Source organism: Equus caballus, chromosome 4 (assembly GCF_041296265.1).
Source record: "Equus caballus isolate H_3958 breed thoroughbred chromosome 4, TB-T2T, whole genome shotgun sequence".
NCBI classification, from domain to species: Eukaryota; Metazoa; Chordata; class Mammalia; order Perissodactyla; family Equidae; genus Equus; species Equus caballus.
The window spans coordinates 6938817-6960256 of NC_091687.1; the positions used below are offsets into that span (position 1 = coordinate 6938817).

At 42.1% G+C, this 21440-nt stretch overlaps 1 protein-coding gene across 8 annotated transcripts in view; it reads left to right on the plus strand.

The window, feature by feature from the left end:
• Window positions 1-1811: 1811 nt before the first annotated feature.
• PIK3CG (phosphatidylinositol-4,5-bisphosphate 3-kinase catalytic subunit gamma) overlaps window positions 1812-21440 on the plus strand; it is a 34323-nt gene continuing 14694 nt past the window's right edge. For 2 of the 8 annotated variants that reach the window (XM_023638881.2, XM_023638885.2), the window contains exons 1-10: window positions 1893-2033; window positions 4154-6160; window positions 9154-9219; window positions 9332-9557; window positions 11265-11368; window positions 14882-15028; window positions 16337-16427; window positions 17232-17362; window positions 18352-18463; window positions 20041-20198. In XM_023638881.2, the coding sequence (XP_023494649.1) occupies window positions 4166-6160; window positions 9154-9219; window positions 9332-9557; window positions 11265-11368; window positions 14882-15028; window positions 16337-16427; window positions 17232-17362; window positions 18352-18463; window positions 20041-20198 (3030 nt within the window). In that variant the 5' untranslated portion in view covers window positions 1893-2033; window positions 4154-4165. Of the gene's footprint in view, window positions 2397-4153; window positions 6161-9153; window positions 9220-9331; window positions 9558-11264; window positions 11369-14881; window positions 15029-16336; window positions 16428-17090; window positions 17363-18351; window positions 18464-20040; window positions 20199-21440 lie in introns of all 8 variants that reach the window. The other 6 variants (XR_011438095.1, XR_011438096.1, XM_023638882.2 and 3 more) reach the window with 5 other exon arrangements.

Genomic DNA, 21440 nt, shown 5'->3' on the forward strand with positions numbered 1-21440 from the left:
ATATTACTAAAACAGGATAATGATGAGGCCTAGGGCTCTTTTAACCTCAAACGTCCGGGGATAAAGAGGCCCAAACTAGTAAAGAATTCCTCTGCATGGAGGAGGTGTCCACATAGAAGAAGGGGACATTGGCCATTACTTCTCCCTTGGAACATTTACTACATTCGGTCACATGTTATTGGCTATATTAGGATTTGGGGAAGAGCAGGGTATTTTTAATCTCAGACCACCAATAAAGCCTGAAGTATTTGCAAGTTTAGTCATAGAACAGACAACCTTTGCATAATTGGACTTAGCTGAGTAGTTTCTGCAGAGGCAAGGAGACTCAAGAGCCAGAGTCTAGCATTTGTGAAATAACTAGTGTGTGTGTATGTGGTGTCAGGTTGAGACCTGGCCCCCTGGGTGTGAATGAGCCAAGGCACAGAAGGACTCTGTTGAATGATCTGGGGAACAGAGCTGGCCAAGCTAATGGTCCCTCTGTGGTTGGCCCTAGCAACCTCAAACCCCCAGCCAGCCCACCCAAGCCCATGAGCCCTCCCACACACTCTGGGTGAAGCATGGCTTGGCAAGCTCCTACAGTGTGGCTCCTTGGTCCCTCCCTCTGAATCAACCAAGAGGGCCAGCTCTGAGGCTCCTAAAGCTGCCAGCCTCCTAAGGGAGTGTTCCTACATAGGAATATACTTTGGGGAGCTGATAAGCCCCCTCTAAATATTTGGGAGGCAGTCTTCGAATTAAATGGTTTGCCTGCTGATGTCAATTATTATAGTGCTGTTTGTAGGAAACTAAGACCCCAGGGGCTTATGTGAAAGGAGATAGATCAGATGAAACGATCACTTATCTTGATGTCAGAGTAATTCAGAGGAACTCTCAATTATTTACCTCCAAGAAACCTGTGAGGACAGCGCCATCCTACTTGTTGTCCCCGGGGCTCAGCTGGAGTCCACGAGGTCCCAGGTTGGAGGATGAATTCTGATACAGAAGACCCTGGGATGGAGGAGAGGGGGCACACGGTGACGATCTGAGGGTGCCTGGGGGTTCTAGAAGGAATTGAGGTCACCTTGAGGATATAAAATTGCTCTAAAAAAAATTTAGGATGGCTTTTTTCTGGATTCTCTACTCCCATGGGAATCAGGAGCCATCTCCCAGTGACTGTCTAATGATGTGACAGTGCTCAGTTCCCCAATTTTCCCATGATACCAAGAAACCTCCTTCTATTTTGTCTCCAGTCGATCATTGCTCACAGTAAGGCTCCATTCTCAACACTCACAGATACACACACACACACACGTACGTGCACACACACACACACATACACTGTACTTTCAGTTTGAGCCAGTGATATTTTAGACCCTGAATGCTCTGAAAAGACAGAAATGTCTCACCAAACCAAGGAAGTGTGCTCCCAAACTTTGACTTTGAAAATGTTCTGCTCGACAACTCAGCCGCTTAGCTCACTAGGTTCCTCTTCCCTCTCTCTCAGTTACAGTGTCGAAACAAGGGTCCATCTGAATTCCCACGAGGGAAAATTAATCGAATGGGCTTGCGACACTCATGGGTTTAATCTGGCTCTTAAAAAATCTTCCCACCACATTGTTTCTCTAATATGGTGGCCATTTTTTCTTCTACTTAGAACCAGCTAGAAAAATATTTCATGTGTTTATGTCTCTTGAATGCGTACTTTTTGTTTGGATCTATGTAATTTTAATCTGTTCCAGCCTCTCACAATTTTTAAAGAATTAGTTCCAAAAGTAAAAAATATATATATGGTAAACATTGCTCATTCGTGTGCTTTGCTCTCTGTGCTATGACAGGAAATGCATTTCTGCCACTTTTAAAATGAGCAATCACACGTATAATCAACTTGGTTAAAACTTCCTTCCTGGTAACTGCAAGACTTCCTCTGCATCTGGATCTGAAGGGAGACGCAGAAAAGCGGAAGGGTTTAGAGGCACACTGGGTAGGTCTGAATTTGTTTTGTTTTCAAAAATTAAACAAATGATCCTTCAGCATCATCGCCTGCACTGCTTTATCAGGTATTACATCCTTCTATTTTTTTGCCCTTTGTTCGCTCTGACTCGGAATAGTGACACTTCCTTCTCGGCTAGAATATTTTTATCTGGAGCTGTTTGTCAGTTCTTGAGATGACACCACCGCCAAATGTCTGTTTCATTGTCTGGTCCGACCTCTATGTGTGGATATCCACGAGGTTCCGGCAGCGGCTTTGCAGGTGTATCAGTCCTTTCTTGTTTTGGTTTGGGAGGAAAAGGGAGGGCCTCTTGCCAGCCAGGCTTCATGTTCTTACAAGTGCATCCTTAGCGATTACTGTACGAAAGAGTGCTTCTAACGTCTTCTCGTAAAAGGAGAAAGCTTCGTAGCCTCAACCATGAAGGACAGCAGTGAGTATTCAGTCAGCCTGTCTTCTCCTGCATCTTGTATCTTGCACAATTGCTTAGTTTCATCGAGGCAGAACTTACTGCTATGTATTCGTATGTTGCCTAAATTTGGACCTTTTTATTTCAAGTTAGTGTCAATATTAATGTATCTTACGGTTCTCTTCTTTGTTAGTTATTCTATAATGTAGCAAAAGATGAAATGGTGTCTGTTTTAAGCTGCAAATGACAGTTCTTGGGGACAGTTGGTTTCATGTATTTACTAAGTATAACTTCATAATATTTTAAGAGAGGGAAGATTGACTTTAAAAGCAGGTTTGAGCCAAGATTCGAACAGAAGTTTTGAGCTAAGGAAACTTGTCTTTCTTATCTTTTAATCAAACTCTCCTTTTTGCAATATATCAAATGCTCCTTTATTTCTTAAGGAAGTAACTAGTTATGGGTTTCACTAGCATTAGTCATTTAAGAGAGTAAATGGTATTTTCTGAAACATTGAATTTTTGGATATTGATTCTTATTTAGAATACATCTTACAATGTAATGATACTAAATATTAAAATCAAAATACCTTATTCATATTTCAATTTTAATATTTTTAGCATTTCAGTCATTATTTGAAGAGTTTTCTACTGCAGAATGTCACATTTATACTTAAATGCTTTGTGCAGGGTAGGTACTTATTAAATATTTGCGGAAAAGAGTGGGCAAGTTTGATGAGAATAAATTTGTGAATTCTGGTTATAGAGGTGAAAATATTAGAGCAAAAAAGAAATTAAATCATCAGTTGAGATCCAAACAGCAGGTCACTGGAGTCCACAAATCCTTCTTTCCAACCCGTGGCTTCTCCACTATGTAACACAGAGGCAGGTGGAAGGAATTGCTACAAATTAAAATTACCTAAATGTTCATATTAGGAGAGTATGGCCCCGGGTGACTGACTCTCTTCTGATACTGCCCTAATGTAGCAACGACAGCCAGGATGCTTACACATTTTATGATTCAAAATGTTAAATATCTGCAAACGTTCTTGACTGCAGTTTCACCACTGTGGTATCTTCGAGTTTTATCAATGAAGTGACTACCTCTCCTAACCAGAAAGAAAAAAATGAAAACAAAAAAGAAAGACAGGAAATTGACTAGGGAGTAGATACCTGATCCAGACAGTTTGAAAATGGAGAATGTGAGGTGAGGTCGGGTAAGGTGTCTTGGTCCCAAAGAGAAGTGTGAGACTGAATAAAGAGGAAATAAGTCGAAGGCTTGTTTTCAAAGTGGGGTGTTTCAGCATCTCCCAGTGCACCTCGTAAACTAGGACTTGATCCTGTCATCGGATTGTTTCACTTGTATATGCATTTATGCTTAAGAACAACCGTTACCACTTCGAGCCATTATAGGATGTCACACACTGTCCTAGATGAGTGTTACATCTTTTTTTCAATTAAATGTCCAAACAAAACAATAGATTGATTAATGAACCCCCCATATACCCATCACCCATATTGAACAAGTTTATTACCCTATTTAATTCTCACCTCCACCCTCTGAGGTATTACTAACCCCATCTGACAGTTGGGAACCAGGCTCAGAGACTCACTAGGTCAAGTCACCCAGATAGCAGGTAGCGGGGCCAGGATTCGGGGGCCCGGACCCCAAAGCCCCTGTATCCTCGTGTGCACGTTCTTCTACGCGTCCTTCCACCACCCTCTGAAAAATGTAAGGGGCAAGTGCCTTCCCTGTGACCAAGGCCTGTGTTTCTCCGCTCCCAGGTCGCGTAGGGCATGGAGCTGGAAAACTATGAACAGCCCGTGGTTCTGAGAGAGGACAACCGCCGCAGGCGCCGGAGGATGAAGCCGCGCAGCGCCGCGGCCAGCCTGTCCTCCATGGAGCTCATCCCCATCGAGTTCGTGCTGCCCACGAGCCAGCGCAACAGCAAGACCCCCGAAACGGCGCTGCTGCACGTGGCTGGCCACGGCAACGTGGAGCAGATGAAGGCGCAGGTGTGGCTGCGCGCGCTGGAGACCAGCGGAGCAGCGGACTTCTACCACCGGCTGGGGCCGGACCACTTCCTCCTGCTCTACCAGAAGAAGGGGCAGTGGTACGAGATCTACGACAAGTACCAGGTGGTGCAGACCCTGGACTGCCTGCGCTACTGGAAGGTGCTGCACAGGAGCCCAGGCCAGATCCACGTGGTGCAACGGCACGCGCCCTCGGAGGACACGGTGGCCTTCCAGCAGCAGCTCACAGCCCTGATTGGCTATGACGTCACCGATGTCAGCAACGTGCACGACGACGAGCTCGAGTTCACACGCCGCCGCCTGGTCACCCCGCGCATGGCCGAGGTGGCCGGCCGTGACCCCAAGCTCTACGCCATGCACCCCTGGGTGACGTCCAAGCCCCTGCCGGAGTACCTGTTGAAGAAGATTACCAACAACTGCATCTTCATTGTCATTCATCGCAGCACCACCAGCCAGACCATCAAGGTCTCAGCAGATGATACCCCAGGCACCATCCTCCAGAGCTTCTTCACCAAGATGGCCAAGAAGAAGTCTCTGATGGATATCCCGGAAAGCCAAAACGAACAGGACTTTGTGCTGCGCGTCTGTGGCCGGGATGAGTATCTGGTGGGTGAAACGCCCATCAAAAACTTTCAGTGGGTGAGGCAGTGCCTCAAGAATGGGGAGGAGATTCACCTGGTGCTTGACACTCCTCCGGACCCAGCCCTGGACCAGGTGAGGAAAGAAGAGTGGCCACTGGTGGATGACTGCACGGGAGTCACCGGCTACCATGAGCAGCTGACCATCCACGGGAAGGACCATGAGAGCGTGTTCACCGTGTCCCTGTGGGACTGTGACCGGAAGTTCAGGGTTAAAGTCAGAGGCATTGATATCCCGGTCCTGCCCCGGAACGCTGACCTCACGGTGTTTGTGGAGGCAAACATCCAGCATGGGCAGCAAGTCCTTTGCCAAAGGAGAACCAGCCCCAAACCCTTCACGGAGGAGGTGCTCTGGAACGTGTGGCTTGAATTCAGCATCAAAATCAAAGACTTACCCAAAGGGGCTCTTCTGAACCTCCAGATCTACTGTGGCAAAGCTCCAGCGCTGTCTGGCAAGGCCTCTGCAGACACTCCCAGTTCTGAGTCCAAAGGCAAAGTTCAGCTTCTCTATTATGTGAACCTGCTGCTGATAGACCACCGGTTCCTCCTGCGCCACGGGGAATACGTGCTCCACATGTGGCAGTTATCCGGGAAGGGCGAAGATCAAGGGAGCTTCAACGCTGACAAGCTCACCTCTGCAACCAACCCGGACAAGGAGAACTCCATGTCCATCTCCATTCTCCTGGACAATTACTGTCACCCAATAGCCTTGCCTAAGCATCGGCCCACCCCTGATCCCGAAGGGGACCGGGTTCGAGCCGAAATGCCCAACCAGCTTCGGAAACAACTGGAGGCAATCATAGCCACTGACCCACTTAACCCTCTCACAGCAGAAGACAAAGAATTGCTCTGGCATTTCAGATATGAAAGCCTTAAGCATCCAAAAGCATATCCTAAGCTATTTAGCTCAGTGAAATGGGGACAGCAAGAAATTGTGGCCAAAACTTATCAGTTGTTAGCCAAAAGGGAGGTATGGGATCAAAGTGCATTGGATGTTGGGCTAACGATGCAACTCCTGGACTGCAGCTTTCCAGATGAAAATGTAAGAGCCATTGCGGTCCAGAAACTGGAGAGCTTGGAGGACGATGACGTTCTGCACTACCTGCTGCAGCTGGTCCAGGTAGGGGATGCTGCTGTTGCCAACGGAGCAGTCTTCTCGAGGAATTTCTTTGCATGTGCACAGGCACCCCATTGGGTTGTAATCAAATGCCCCTTGTCCAGAGCCTCATGATTAGTCATAGTAGGTCTGATGAAGCCACCTCAAAAAGTAGCCAACGGTTCCATTTCCTTTTTTATTGTCTTTGAGGGTCTGCCAACATCATGTTGAAGACATTGGTATTTTCACTTTTTAGGAGAACTGGCCCTATGGGAATGCTTTGTTCTCATTTACTATATTAATGATAGATTCGACTTGTTGAATGCTCCCCTGTGCCAGGGGTCCAAGTGATTTACATACTCTTCTTGTATTATCACATTTACCTCTCCCAACAACTATGATGGAGCATTTTGTAGATAAGGAAACTGAGGCACAGAGAAGCTAAATAATGTGCCCAAGGTCACGTACTTTGAAAGACCGAAATTCGAACCCAGGAAGTCTGACTCCAAGCCCTGTTCTTTTCACTGCCTCCCAATATCCTGCATGAATCCTGTGTCAGGACAATGTGTCCTAGACAGAAAAGGTCATACTCTCTGGTCGCGTCTATCACAGTTCATAGAATAACGTCTCATATCTGGATGGGACCTTGAAAGCCCCTCTCTTTAGACAGGTCCAGTACTGTGTTTCCACTCCTGTTCTCATGCCTTCCCCTGGGGTCCACAGAGCCTACGTCATGTGCCTAAGGGTTTCTTAGGAAGTTAAAGAAAGGAGGAACAGTTCTACTCACTATAGCCATTCTCAAATTATATTGTGCTGCTTGACAAGGAAGAGGAAGTCAAAGAATTGGAATAGAAATGCTATTTTAGAGTGCAGACGTGTTCATTCATTCATCCAACGACATGGGCTGAGGGCTTCCCCTGTTCTGGAAGCTGGAGATAGAGCAGTGACCAAAACAGAGCCTGTCTCTGCCCTCATACAGCTTGTGGCGCGTGGAAGAGACCGACACTAAATGAGCGCTCATGCGAGTAGATATTTAAAACAAATTGTGACAGACGCTTTGGTGCAAAACCACAGGGTATTATGAGAAAATAGTCAGGGGTCCTGGGACACTTAATTTAGACCAAGGAAGCCAGGGACGGTTCTCAGTCGGTGATGTTTGACCCAAGATTGTTAGGATTCGCCAGGCTAAGTGTTAGACACTAAACTGTCTACTCACTGTCTAAATATACAGGAAGCCCTTGGAGTTTTCTGCTGAGCCTTTTGGACACTCCCAACTTTAGCTCTGAATCTGCACCTTCGCATTAGGCAGATCCTTGAAACATTACATTCGTCCTTTATCTTCATCTATCACATATATCCAATATTTCTCTCTGCCCGCGAGTTCAGATCCTGGCATAACACTAATGAAGACTTTAGAATAATCAAAGTACATTCAGTTTTCTAGCTGTCCATAACAAAAAGAACATAAAACAAGTTTGGATGACATCTGTTCCAGGTCCCCAAGGCTACCATGAATTATGTTGTATTGTTATTTTCACAAGTAAACTTTGCAGAATTGGAAAATGAGTAGTGTTCTTGGAAATACTTAAATAAAAGAGGTCAATAAGTAATATGAACATTGAATTTGTGGTCATAAATTTGAAGAAGAGTAGTCATTTGTAAAACTCTTTGAGACATTTTCAGATACAGCCAAATGACTCATTCCTGATTAAAATGGTCTGCTAGGTGAGATCCGCATTATCTTTACAGAAGTGAAACATGAAGAAGGTCAGAAAGATTCACGTTCGGGTTAGAAACTCAAAACATTTCTGAAGTGAGTACCAGTGGCTAAATAGCCACATTCTCAGAATTGCAATCTTAGCCGCAGCTACAACGACACCTATTTGACCACGCCCATGGAAAGTATGGGGATAATCGAAATATTATCAAGTCGGGATCGATCATTTCCAAACTGGAAAACCACAGTAACAACTGGAAATCATACCAAAAAGCCCCCAGGCCCTAAAACATAAAGTGGGATGGGAATTTCTCCTGTTTCTTAGGAAAAAGGATGGACCGTATCTATTTACAAAGGAAATACTCTGAGATATTCAATTTTAAGCCTCTCATGATGCTTATACGTGACATCTACCCTATAATTTTATATCTGCATCTATAGTAATCAAACAATATTTGTTAGGCTTGCTGCTTTTAAAATTATGAACTATTGCAGACTTACAGAAAAGTACAGAAAAATGATATAACACATCTTCATGTACCCACTAGGATTTAATTATTTTCTACATTTTATTGGTTCTTTTTCTTCAGTCACAGAGCTGTCACCAAAGTCAATATCTCTATATTAGCCAAGTGAAGTGAGAACTGCTAAACACTGCTAAACCTGAGCAAGCATATAAGATAAGAGATTTTCAGACAGAAAGCTCTGCATACCCCACAGGGTGGCAGGGAGTAGTGGTCCCTCTGTGTGGACTGATCCGGGCCTGCTGTTTCTTTGCAGTAAGCAGCTGTGAGGCAGCTCAGTGATTTGCCAGTGAGATGCCACACACACATCTTGAGCAGCAGACAACTTATAGGATTTCAGGATCTTCATATATAACAAATATTTTTCTCCTTACGTGTACTATATCTCTGTGTCTATTTTCTTTCCAACAACCTCTCTTACCTTCCACTTTTATATATTCATTATACCCATCTCCATCTTTTCCTTCTATCCTTCCAATAAATCAAGTAAGCCCTTAATGGGAGCAAAAGCCTCTCCTTTTTCACCTGTGAAGTTATCAAGTCACGTGACTATGAGTGGCGAGTTCCGGCTTGTAATCCCCGTCCTTAAGCAAGTGGTTCACTCTGGCCCAAAGTGTCCTCGCAAAGAAAGGATTGTCCTTAAGTGACTGATAAGATTCTTGTCACCCTAGCCACAAAAACCCAGTAAGGCAGAGCACCCATTTTTCTCCATTTCCTATTCCTGATTAACCAACCTAGAACGCAGTCCTACAAATGCCTGTGTGTTCTTATTGCAGGCTGTGAAGTTTGAACCATACCATGACAGTGCCCTTGTCAGATTTCTGCTGAAGCGTGGCTTAAGAGTAAGTGCTTCCATTTTGATAATAGCATGACATTTCAAAACTTATCCAGAATTGGCTCATAGATCTAGAGCATTAGTCATCATAAGTTCGACCTTCTTGTTCCCGCCCTCAGAACAAAAGAATTGGTCACTTCTTGTTTTGGTTCTTGCGAAGTGAGATAGCCCAGTCCAGGCACTACCAGCAGAGGTTCGCTGTGATCCTGGAGGCCTACCTGAGAGGCTGTGGTATGGCCATGCTGCACGACTTTACCCAGCAAGTCCAAGTCATCGAGGTGTTACAGAAAGTCACCATTGACATTAAATCGCTCTCAGCTGAAAAGTATGACGTCAGTTCTCAAGGTACAGTGGTGACCTTTTCCCGATCCTCTTTCCAAATGCCTTCATCTCCAAATGCCATCGTCTCTCTCATTCCTCTTTCTTCTGCAAGGCCTGCTGCACCTTCCTAAAGGCAGCCAAGAACAAATTTTTCAATCTTCTGTTTCCATGGAGCAAGCAAATTGAAAGTTCTCCCTTTGCAAGTTAGTATTTCTTAACTGTATATATATTCTAATGATGAATTTATGATACTCCATATTAATTTTTTTTTTAATTTAAAGGGCGTTGTGCAGATGTAAGATGTATTTTTTAGGAACAATTGTGCACACACACAAAAAGATTAGTTATTTCCAAATATTTACCTTTTTCTCCCCATCTTTCAGTATATGCATATAATTTTCAAATTTTCAGTGTTTTAAAGTAATGAATTATTGAGAAACTATTTTAAATTTTTAAGTATATATATCCATATATACCTTCATAGATAGATATATATATTCTATGTATATATACACATATATATCAGAAAAGTTTATATTACAATATATATATATCTCATCTCCTCTCTGAAACCATTTCCAATATAGTCTTCCAGGAAATCCTGTCCGTGTCCTAGGAGAATCACACTTTCTCTGTATTCCCTTAGCTTTGGGTTCACACTGCATTAAATTATACTCATTAACACATCTTGCTGGTCTAGTAAACTGTCTGAGACTTGAGTATGTTTCATGTTTGTGTACCTAGACCCAGCACTATGGCTCGTAATGGACACTCACTAAGATACTTGGTCAATTTTTTTTTTTTTAAAGATTGGCACCTGAGTTAACATCTGTTGCCAATCTTTTCTTCTTCTTCTTCTTCTTCTTCTCCCCAAAGCCCCCCAGTACATAGTTGTATATTCTAGTTGTAGGTCCCCCTGGTTGTGCTATGTGGGATGCTTCATCAGCATGGCCTGATGAGTGGTGCCATGTCCGCACCCAGGATCTGAACCAGCTAACCCGGGTCACCAAAGCAGAGCCCATGATCTTAATCACTCGGCCACGGGGTTGGCCCTTCGGTCGATATTTTAAACTTCTGAGTATTTTAAATTTCCCTTTTTTCCCTTTGATTCTTTTCCAATGCACCAATAATGCTCTCTCCAAAAAATAATAATGGTGATAATAATCTTACTTTTATTTTTACTGTAAGAAAGGGAAACATTTGTACTGGCCTCCAGTCTATCTGTTATCCAGGGAGTAAGTTTTAATTTACATATTTTGCCTTTAGAATTTTGAGGCTGTGACATTGTCTCTGCACAACTTAACTTCCACTTTTGAAAAGAATTTACAGAATCCTAACCGAACTCCATTTAATGTGGTCTTCAAATGTCTGTTCCCCAAATCGGATGGCAGTTTAAAGTTTCACATATTGGAAAGAAAACTACAGTATCAATTCCTTAGCGTTATCCTTAAAACGTCGCTCTCCACCTGATGGTCTTGGGCTCCCACATACATTCACGTCTCTGTCCCCGCTGAGTATGCGTACATGGTTCTATTGCTCACTGTAAGCCTCACTTCTCCTGCCACCTCGAATGATTAGTTCCTCAAACACAGAACCCCACCCCCTTTTCTCCTCCACACCAGACCTAATGTATAGAACATTTTGAATAGCTGTGGTCTCAGGAAATGTTCTAAATAATATTGATAGTTTCTTGAACTCACAATGACTCTTGTGTGCTTTTGACAATTACAGTTATATCGCAACTTAAGCAAAAGCTTGAAAACCTGCAGAATTTGAATCTCCCTCAAAGCTTTAGAGTTCCCTATGATCCTGGGCTGAAAGCAGGAGCGCTGGTGGTGAGTATGAGCTCCATGTCTCCACGTGGTCTCTATGTCTTGAAAATGTCTCTGCATGCTTTACAGGGCTAGGAGATAAATACTAATGTTTATGTCGAGACAGGGAAGCTGGAAAGTCCCTCATTGGGCTCTGTCAAGCCCTTCTCTCACCACTAGGTAGTAAAAACCTCAACACTGAGCAATCTCCCCTCCATTTTATTTTAAATCAGCTTTCTTGAGGAATCATTTACATACAATAAAATTTGTCCATTTTAAATGTACAGTTCAATGAGTTTTGACAAATCTATAGAACCCTATGACCACCACCACAATCAAGATATAGAACATTTCCATAGAAAGGTTATGGACAGAGTTCTTTCGCGTCCCCCTCTGTTGCTAGTCCTTTCCTCCGTCTGTCCCTGATCCTGGACAACAGCTCTGCTTTCTATCATGTAATTTTACCTTTTCTAGAATTTCATGAAGTAGAATCATACAGTATGGATTTTTTGTATCTGGATTATTTCACTTAACGTAATGCTTTTAAGATTCCTCCATGTTGCTGTGCGTAGCGGTAGTCTGCTCCTTTTTATGACGGAGTAGTATTCCCTTTATGGATACACTTCAATTTGTTTTCCATTTGCCTTTTGAATAGTATTGAACAGTGAGATAGTTGGGTCAGATGGTGTGTGTCTAATTTTGCAAGATAGGGCCAAATGGTTTTTCCCAAGTGACTGTACCATTTTCCATTTCCACCAGCAATGTATGTGAGTTCTAGTTATTCCACATGCTAACCAAACTTATCATCAGCCTTTTTAATTGTAGCCATTCAAATGGGTGTGAGGTGGTATCTCACTGTTGTTTTTATTTGCACGTCCCTAATTATGTTGAGCATCTTTTCAAGCGCTTATTTTCAATCTTCTTTTGAGAAATTTCTATTCACATCTTCCATTCATTTTTAATGCGGGTTGTCTTATTTTTATTTATGAGTTATTTATGTATTCTGGACACAAATTCTTTATTGAGTATATATTTTATGAATATTTTCTCCCAGTCTGTGGCTTGCCTTTTCATTTTCTTATTAGTATATTTCAAAGAGCAGAAGGTTTTAATTTTGATTAAGTCCAGTTTATCACTTTTTCTTTTATGATTCATGCATTTTGTGTCTTAAGAAATAGTTGCTTAATCCAGTGATTCTTAACCAGAGGTGCACTCCTCCCCATACCCCATCCACCAAGGGACATTTGGTAATGTATGCAGAAGAGTTTGCTTGTTACAACTGGGAGAATGCTACCAGAATCTAGTGGGTAAGGCCAGGAATGCTGCAAAATATCCTACAATGCACAGGGTTGCCACCCCATAACAAAAAATTATCCAGACCAAAATGTCAATAGTGCCAAAATTGAGAAATACTGCCTAATTCAATGTGACAAATATTTTTTTCTACAAGTTGTATAGTTTTAACTCTTACATTTTGTCTTTTTCCCATTTTGAGTTAATTTTTGTGTATGGTGTGAGGTAAAGATCAGGTTTCATTTTTTATCTGAATATCCAACTTTTTCAGCAGCATTTGTTGAAAAGACTATCCTTTTCCTGTTGAAATACCTTGGCACTTTTGTCAAATATCAACTGACCGTATATATGTGGGTCTACATCTAGATTCTCTAATCCATGCCATTGATCTAAATATCTATCCTTATATCAAGGGCCGGCCCAGTGGCGCAGCGGTTAAGTTCGCATGTTCCACTTCTTGGAAGCCCAGGGTTCGCCAGTTCGGATCCCGGGTGCAAACATGGCACCGCTTGGCAAGCCATGCTGTGGTAGAGGTCCCATGTATAAAGTAGAGCAAGATGGGCATGGATGTTAGCTCAGGGCCAGTCTTCCTCAGCAAAAAGAGGAGGACTGGCAGCAGATGTTAGCTCAGGGCTAATCTTCCTCAAAAAAATAAATAAATATCCTTATATCAATGCCACACACTCTTGTTTACATTCAAATAATAAACCACTTCACATATGCATCAGAATCTTACAAGAGTATACTTCCATTAACCTCCTCTCCTCTTTTATACTATTTTTGTCATGCTCTTAAATTCTACCTATGTTATAAACCCCATACATGCTTACTATTTTTGCTTTAAAAAGTTAAAAATATAGATTGGATAAAGAAGATATGGTATATATACACAATGGAATACTACTCAGCCATAAAAAAGACAAAATTCGCCCATTCACAGCAACCTCGAGGGTATTACGTTAAGCGAAATAAGCCAGTCAGAGAAAGACGAACTCTATATGACTCCACTCATAGGTGGAAGTTAGTATATTGACAAGGAGATCTGATCGGTGGTTACCAGGGAAAAAGGGGGGTGGGGGGAGGGCACAAAGGGGGAAGTGGTGTACCCACAACATGACTAACAAAAATGTACAACTGAAATCTCACAAGGTTGTAATCTATCATAACATTAATAAAAAAAAAGAAAAAAAAAGTTAAAAATATATTTAACAGATTAGACTTTTTTTTCTATTTATCCACACATTTGCCATTTTTGGTGCTCTTCATTGCTTTGCATAGGTCCGTATTTCCATCTGGCATCATTTTCCCTTCAGTCTTTAATATTTTTTATTGTGCAAGTCTTCTGGCAAGAAATTCTTTCAAATTTTGTTTGTCTGAAAAACTCTTTATTCCACTTTCATTTTTGAAAGATATTTCCCCTGGACAGAAGGGGAAGTTCATCTCTTCGTGTTTAATTTTCTATACAATTAGAAGTAAACTGGCCCGACAGCAAAAGCACACACTATCCACTGGCCTTATCCACTTAGAGATTGGCAGGGATAATGACGAATTAATACAGCTTCAAATTGCGTTTGCTTTTAAAGACCACATCACATTTTTGATCCATGGTGAATTCACTTTTGGCTAAAACTCCTAAGATTTTTTTATTTTGAAGTGAGTGGTTGCTAAGCCACATTTCTTTCACCTTGAATCTATTTAGATGTATGGGGGGTTTTTTTGGAGGGAGAGGCATTGTACCTGAGTGCTAGATTTCCATTTATTGCCATTAAATTTCATCTTGTTAGATTTGGCCTATTGCATCTGATTCTGCAATAATAGTTTTTAGACACTGTGGTAGCAGTACAACTCTTTTTTTCAAATTAAATCTTAGAGGAAGCCCAAATATATAAAGAAATAACAGCAAGGTTGCTCTGTAATAACGGGGACATGGGAGCATCAGACCCCTATGGGAGTGGGGCATGCAGAGAATGGGATCTGCCAAACCTCTCAGGCACCTTCACAGACTCAGGGTTCCATGGAACAGACTTTGAGAAACACTGGTTTAAGTGCTGTAAATTAATCTTGCTAGTGTTTTTAGACTTGATGAGAAGACTTGTTGTGTTTTCTTTACCCAAACCATTGAAAATAATTTTCCAACTAGAGGACTTTGTCCTGGTTGTTTATGGTGATGCTTTGCAAGAGGATGTGTGTCTCCACCATATGTGTTCATCTGTGGGTAGGAAACACGTGACTGTTTTCTTCCAGATTGAAAAATGCAAAGTGATGGCCTCCAAGAAGAAGCCCCTGTGGCTTGAGTTTAAACGTGCCGACCCTACAGCTCTCTCAAATGAAACCATTGGAATTATCTTTAAACATGGAGACGATCTGCGCCAAGACATGCTTATTTTACAGGTACGCTACTGTTAAGAAATTTGTTTTCAATTATCTGAAAAAAGAATTCTGTATTGGATCTAAAAAATGCCTTCTACTGACTCTATTCCCATTCGTCTATTTTGTATGATGAACAGTGAGTGACCAAAGTTTACATAATAGAGAGTTCTCACTGGGGGAATCTGGCTGTGGACCATTAGATTTGCAATCTAGTGAGCATCACCGTTCTGTCCATTCCTGAGAAGATGCAAATCCAACATTCCCAAATAGCCAGACATACTTCCCTCACCTAACCTCTTTTTTATACACCCCATCCCTAGTATGGTAATATAGAATATAGACGTATTTACCTCCTAGCATCCATTTGACACTTATTCATAGACATAGCTACATGCCCACAGGTGCTCTCCTTAGATACTTCACTTCGATACACATCCACATACACAAACTCAAGTGAATGATTTGATAGGAAAGAGAAAAAGATGAATAGGTAGGCGAGTGGAGAAATCATGCAGTTAAATAAAACAGTGAATGGATTCCTAGAGCACAAGGTGAATGGTGAAGGTAGCAATGTTAATCATTTTCATACTTTCTAACATTTCTGGCTTAACTTTAGCTTTGCAAATCCGTAGAGTGATATTCTCCATAATCTAGTCGTTCAACCTTGTAGAGGTAACATAATTTCTAATATTTAGTGTGATTTATTTAAAATAGGCAAACCACATTGATTTAAATGTAGCCTATTTAAAAACTGGTCATGTTTTCAATTCTCTCTCGGTTTCTGTTTTTACTTATTTCTAATATGGAAACAATAATACCCTTTGCTCTCTTTTCAAGAATGGCATATGTGTTGTCCTGGAAGTACTTTAAAAAAATAAAAAGAAATCTTTCCAAACTTTTGAAAGTTTATTAAATTTCCAATAAATCTGTACAATCTTTTGACTTATTCGAAGATGGGCACTTCAAAAACACAGCACATCACTCTATTCGTCCTCTCATTTTGAGGGACAGTTTGCGCTTGCCCGTTATGTACTTTGTTTTGTCGTTCACATAACCAGAGTGGAACGTTGGGATAGATGAATCCTATCTAAAACCTACCCCGGAAGAAATCCGTTTATCCTCCTCCCCAACATCCCAGGGACCAAAATTAACAGGCTCCTAAGAAAAGGAAACTTTAAAGTACTAAGTTGATAAATGAAAGTACAACCATTACTGATAAATTTTATGTTTACTTGTATACTTTGTGTTACCAGATAAGATTGTTGTTTTTTTAAAGGAGAAGAAAAACATATATTTATAATGGAAACGTTTTTGTGTTTTGATGCCCAGATTCTAAGGATCATGGAGTCTATCTGGGAGACTGAATCCTTGGATCTGTGCCTCCTGCCATATGGTTGCATTTCGACTGGGGACAAAATTGGTATGTGGTTACCTCGGGAGATGAATATACCACTCGGCTAGTTTTAAAGGGTCATAATCCCTTCAGTGTAGTCATTTAATAACTCAAAAGTTACAATCATCATGCATATGAAAAGGAAGAAGATGTTGCAAGGCTGGTGAATATGACTCTAAATTTAATGTGGATATGTTGAAAATCCGTGAAGGCATGATTCAAATCCTTGTGACTATACATGGAAACGATTTTAGTAAGCACTTGTTCCCTGCTCTTGACTTCTCCACCTCTAAACTTTAACTCGTTTCGTTGCACAGGAAACTTCTCTCTCACAAATAACATTTAAAAATAGACGGAAAGATCTGTCACTTATTTTAATATCCCCGAATTATCAAAGCTATTACATACTCTGCTCTTGGGAACTTTTACAGACATTGAACATTTCAGTTTCAGTCAAACCTTTTTATTTCAAGTTTCTGATTTCAGAGCTGTACAAAACCATTTACATTTGACCCTGTAATTTAAAAAAGGAAAAGCACAGGTTGCCGAGTGAGAAAGGAAGTTCTCAGCACAGAAATGCATTTACTTAGGACCTTTCAAAACCCACCCTTTCCTCTTCATTCAGGGATATTGAAAGGGTGTCCCCCACAACTTCCATATCCTCCTCCTTTTCTTTCTCTTCCTCCTAAGAAAACCAACAGCACGAACCCAGAAAATAGCCCTCTGGTTGAAAAAGCCCTCTGCCCTCCACTCAACAAAGACATAGCCATTCCTCCTCTGGATCAGGCACGAGGCCCCAGTGTACATCAAACTCTGTGCATCCTCCCGTAGGAATGATCGAGATTGTAAAAGATGCCACAACAATTGCCAAAATTCAGCAAAGCACAGTGGGCAACACGGGAGCATTTAAGGATGAAGTCCTGAGTCACTGGCTCAAAGAGAGATGCCCTCTTGAAGAAAAGGTGAGCTCCAGCTTTCCCCTACTCCGAAGGCTCCTGACAAGTTATCATTTATATAGTAATAGCAGTTTCACCTTTTCAAATGATCTACCAACATCATGCCTTGCGACGTGTTGGTGAAGTCCTTTATTCATCAGGTTGTGGGGACTTTGAGTACTTTCTGTGGTGACATAGCACTTCTGTATAAAACAGAGGCGCTCAGTTCCGAACACCATGAGCATTTGCTGCTGCTTTGATTATCAAGCGAGCTTTGCATAAAATTTGATTCTGTGAAGTAATTCGTTAGCACTTTTTATGACCATCTATTTTTGTCGTTCGGCAGAAAAATTTACTTACCATGTGTAAAGTCTTTCCTACCTAGGAAACACCACATCCCCTCTAAAGTAATTTAGAATTTGCCACCGCACTCTAACCTAAATGGTAAATTACAGATGCTGAAAATGTCGGTTCCACCGTTCCTCTGAAGAACACATGCTGAATCCTTCACAAGCTGACTGTTTAAAGTTCTGCTGCTCAGGATTAGCACTTCTCATTTGCACGATTAACAGCCTTTTGGGGAGGAAATATAATTAGTAGCGTTTATTAGTCTGTTATACATGTGGATTTGTGAACCCATGCATACTGTAAGTGGTCACAAACAAAACACACGTTCACCAAGGAAGGCAAAATTATTATGGGTTCTGAATGGTTGTTGGCCAAGTGATGCACGGAGAGGAAGTGAGCCCTTTGATTAAGTTACTGTTGCCCTTTGACTCTTGTTTCCTCCCCGTGCTATCGTGATTCATCGAATCCTCACCTAAAATATAGAATATATATAAGTAGTGATGAGAAAGTTGGCACTTAATAGGTCTAACATCAATGAAATCAGGCGCAACTAACTTGCCCTCTGAAAATGGTTCCCAGAATAGTATCTTCTTGGAAGTCTTTTGCAATAAATTGACGCTGCTCTTTGTAATTAGAACACAACTAATGTTCAGATGCGTTTTAATTAGTTTCAGGCAGCAGTGGAGAGATTTGTTTATTCCTGTGCTGGCTACTGTGTGGCAACCTTTGTTCTCGGAATAGGCGACAGGCACAATGATAATATTATGATCACAGAGACGGGTGAGTTTATTATTTGTAGAGTACCTTTTCTTGATTGTGGTAAAATATACATAACATAAAATTTATCATTTTAGCAAGTTTTAAGCGTATAGGTTAGTGGCATTAAGTATATTCACTTGTTGTGCGACCATCACCACCATCCGCCTCCAGAACCTTTTCATCGTCCCCAGCTGAGACTCTGGACCCATTGGACACTGACTCTCCCTTCCCCTTGCCCCACCCCCCACCCCCCCCCCCCCCGCCAGCACAGAGTAATTTTTAAGTGGAGTTCAACGTTGGAGCACATATCTAGAAGTCATTATCGTGTAGGGACATAGATGCTGTTATCACCCTAGAGTGGACCCAGGAGTAAGTAACAGAAAAAGATGCAGGAAATGAGACTTAAGAAAGAAAAGTCAGGGGCTGGCCCAGTGGCTTAGCAGTTAAGTTCGCACATTCCACTTGGGCGTCCTGGGCTTCACTGGTTCAGATCCCAGGTGCGGGCCTACGCACTATTTGTCAAGCCATGCTGTGGCAGGCATCCCACATATAAAGTAGAGGAAGATGGGCACAGATGTTAGCTCAGGGCCAGTCTTCCTCAGCAAAAAGAGGAGGATTGGCAGCAGATGTTAGCTCAGGGCTAATCTTCCTCAAAAAATAAAAAAGAAAGAAAGAGAGAGAGAGGGAGGGAGGGAGGAAGGGAGAAAGGAAGGAAGGAAGGAAGGAAGAAAGAAAGACGGAAAAGTCAGAGAGTAGCTAGAAAGCTAGAATAGAATCATATCCCAGAAGTTAGTGAAGGTGGGCAAGTTAGTGTCAGATGTGCAGAGAAGCAACAAAAGGAACTCACAGATATCCTTAAATCCAAAATGCTGTGCCTTTATAATCTACCCCTCCTTACTGGTTCAATGGCCACTCTGACAGTGGTCAGTGTTGGCCACCATGCCAGGAAACTGTTCTCTAAGAAGTTTGGACCAATTTAAGAGTAGAGTCTAGAAAAGCACCATATTGGGGTAAATCCCTTACTCTCTGTGAGAATCAAAAGGGATGACACATTTATGGACCATACATGTGATAAAGGGCTATTTGAATGAGAAGAGATGACGGTAACTGGTGGTGATGGTGACGGTAGTAGAAATTGACCCAAAGGAGCCTCAAAATGGTTTATTTCTGTCATGCTACTCAAAAGGACAAGGTGAATGCTTCTCCCTCAGGAAGGGGTGAAATGCAGTCTATCCTGAGTTACATAAAGGGAGAAGAGAGTCTTGAGCATAATGACGACCTATTAGCCAGAGAGTTTTGATTTATATTTCTAAGAATAATTCTGAGATGAGGATTTTTTAATGGCATCCAGCTGTCATTTAAAGAACACCGGAAGAATATCAACAACACTCTTGGTTCAAAGAGTGCTTTGTGGCTACTACGACACACACCTGCTAAGACGAAAATATCACAGGCTGATAAAACAGTGTAAAAATAGCTCTCTTACCCAAGATAGCACATTTTCAGGCAACTTAAAAAAATATTTCAAGAAATAAACCAGAGTGTGGTTACAAGCGCTTATGCCAGTATAATGATGTCAGTCATTTTCTTCTCTTCAGGAAATCTATTTCATATTGACTTTGGGCACATTCTTGGGAATTACAAAAGTTTCCTGGGCATTAATAAAGAAAGAGTGCCGTTTGTGCTAACCCCAGACTTCCTGTTTGTGATGGGAACTTCTGGAAAGAAGACAAGCCTCCACTTCCAGAAATTTCAGGTAACTGGCCTCCCTCTTGACTGCCTACTGCCAACACCAAGCCGCTGGTGCCTGAAGCAGCCCTCACCTCTTTCTTGCTCCACTTTGAGGCTCCTATCGCCTCTGCCCACTCCCTTCTGGTGTGACCACCCCAACCTCCTCCCCATCTTCTCCGTTCCTTCCCCGAGTGCAATGATGCTTCTCAGTAATCCTCCCACCTGAAACCAAATAGCAAGTACAAGTATTCTGTAATTGGTGGGATGGCTAATATAGAACACCAGAAGGATGCTGGTACTGAAGAGAGGGCTGAGGGGAAGACTGCCTGGCAAGCAGCTCTTAGCTTTTGAATATTTATCTGTTCAAGACATCGCCTGGAAGATCCAAGTTTTACGTGTATTTTTCTGGACTCTCAAATGATAGTGAGCTTCTCTTGACTTTTGCTACAAGCGTGGATTTATCAAGTTACCAACACAGGGAATTCTTGCTGCACCACTGTCTGCTTCTCTCATTTTTGTCAGGGATAGTCCCTTCTCTCATTTGGAATCTTGTCAGCTTGACTACAGGCTCCACAGAGAGCTCCAGCTTGTCCTGCTTACCTGTAAGCAAGCTCCGCTGTGGGCCGACCCCCCTCCCTGGGAGTGTTCACATTCTCCCTTCTTTTTCATTCCTTCCTGGTCCACATCCACTTTGACTATCAAATTTCAAATACCCAAGGAGTAAAATTTACACACTTGCAAATTTAATACCTGGGAAGGAACATAACTCAGAAAAGTTGTAACTACTATCATATACCTATTTTATGGCCTTATGAACACAAAACAGACCAACAGAGGCCAAGAGTGGTTCCTTTTGCTGTACGTTTGCCCTGGCTTCCCTTCAAGAGCCCCTCCCTCAGGCCTCTTCAACGTGGTTCAATTCATACTCAGCATTTTGGGAAGGAGTCTTTTTCCTGAGTCTTTCCTAGACTCCCACGTTATCCATGCGAGATGACACGGGCCTTAAAGCTCAGTGGAACAGGAACTCGGGTGTGTGGTTTTGAAAGCTGCTGTTCCTCTTTGTTCTCCTGGCTAGTTTTCGATTTGGTGATTACAGGACTTGCGCCCCCCCCCCCCCCCCCCCCGCGGTTCCAGGAGTGTTGTCAGAGAAACTGAGATCTCTGTGGCCAGATGGTCTGAGGATTTTTCGTGTGTGTTTTTCTGTGTAAACTAACTGGGTTTCAGACTATTTCCAGGGATTTGACATATTTCAGTCCTGTTTTTCTTT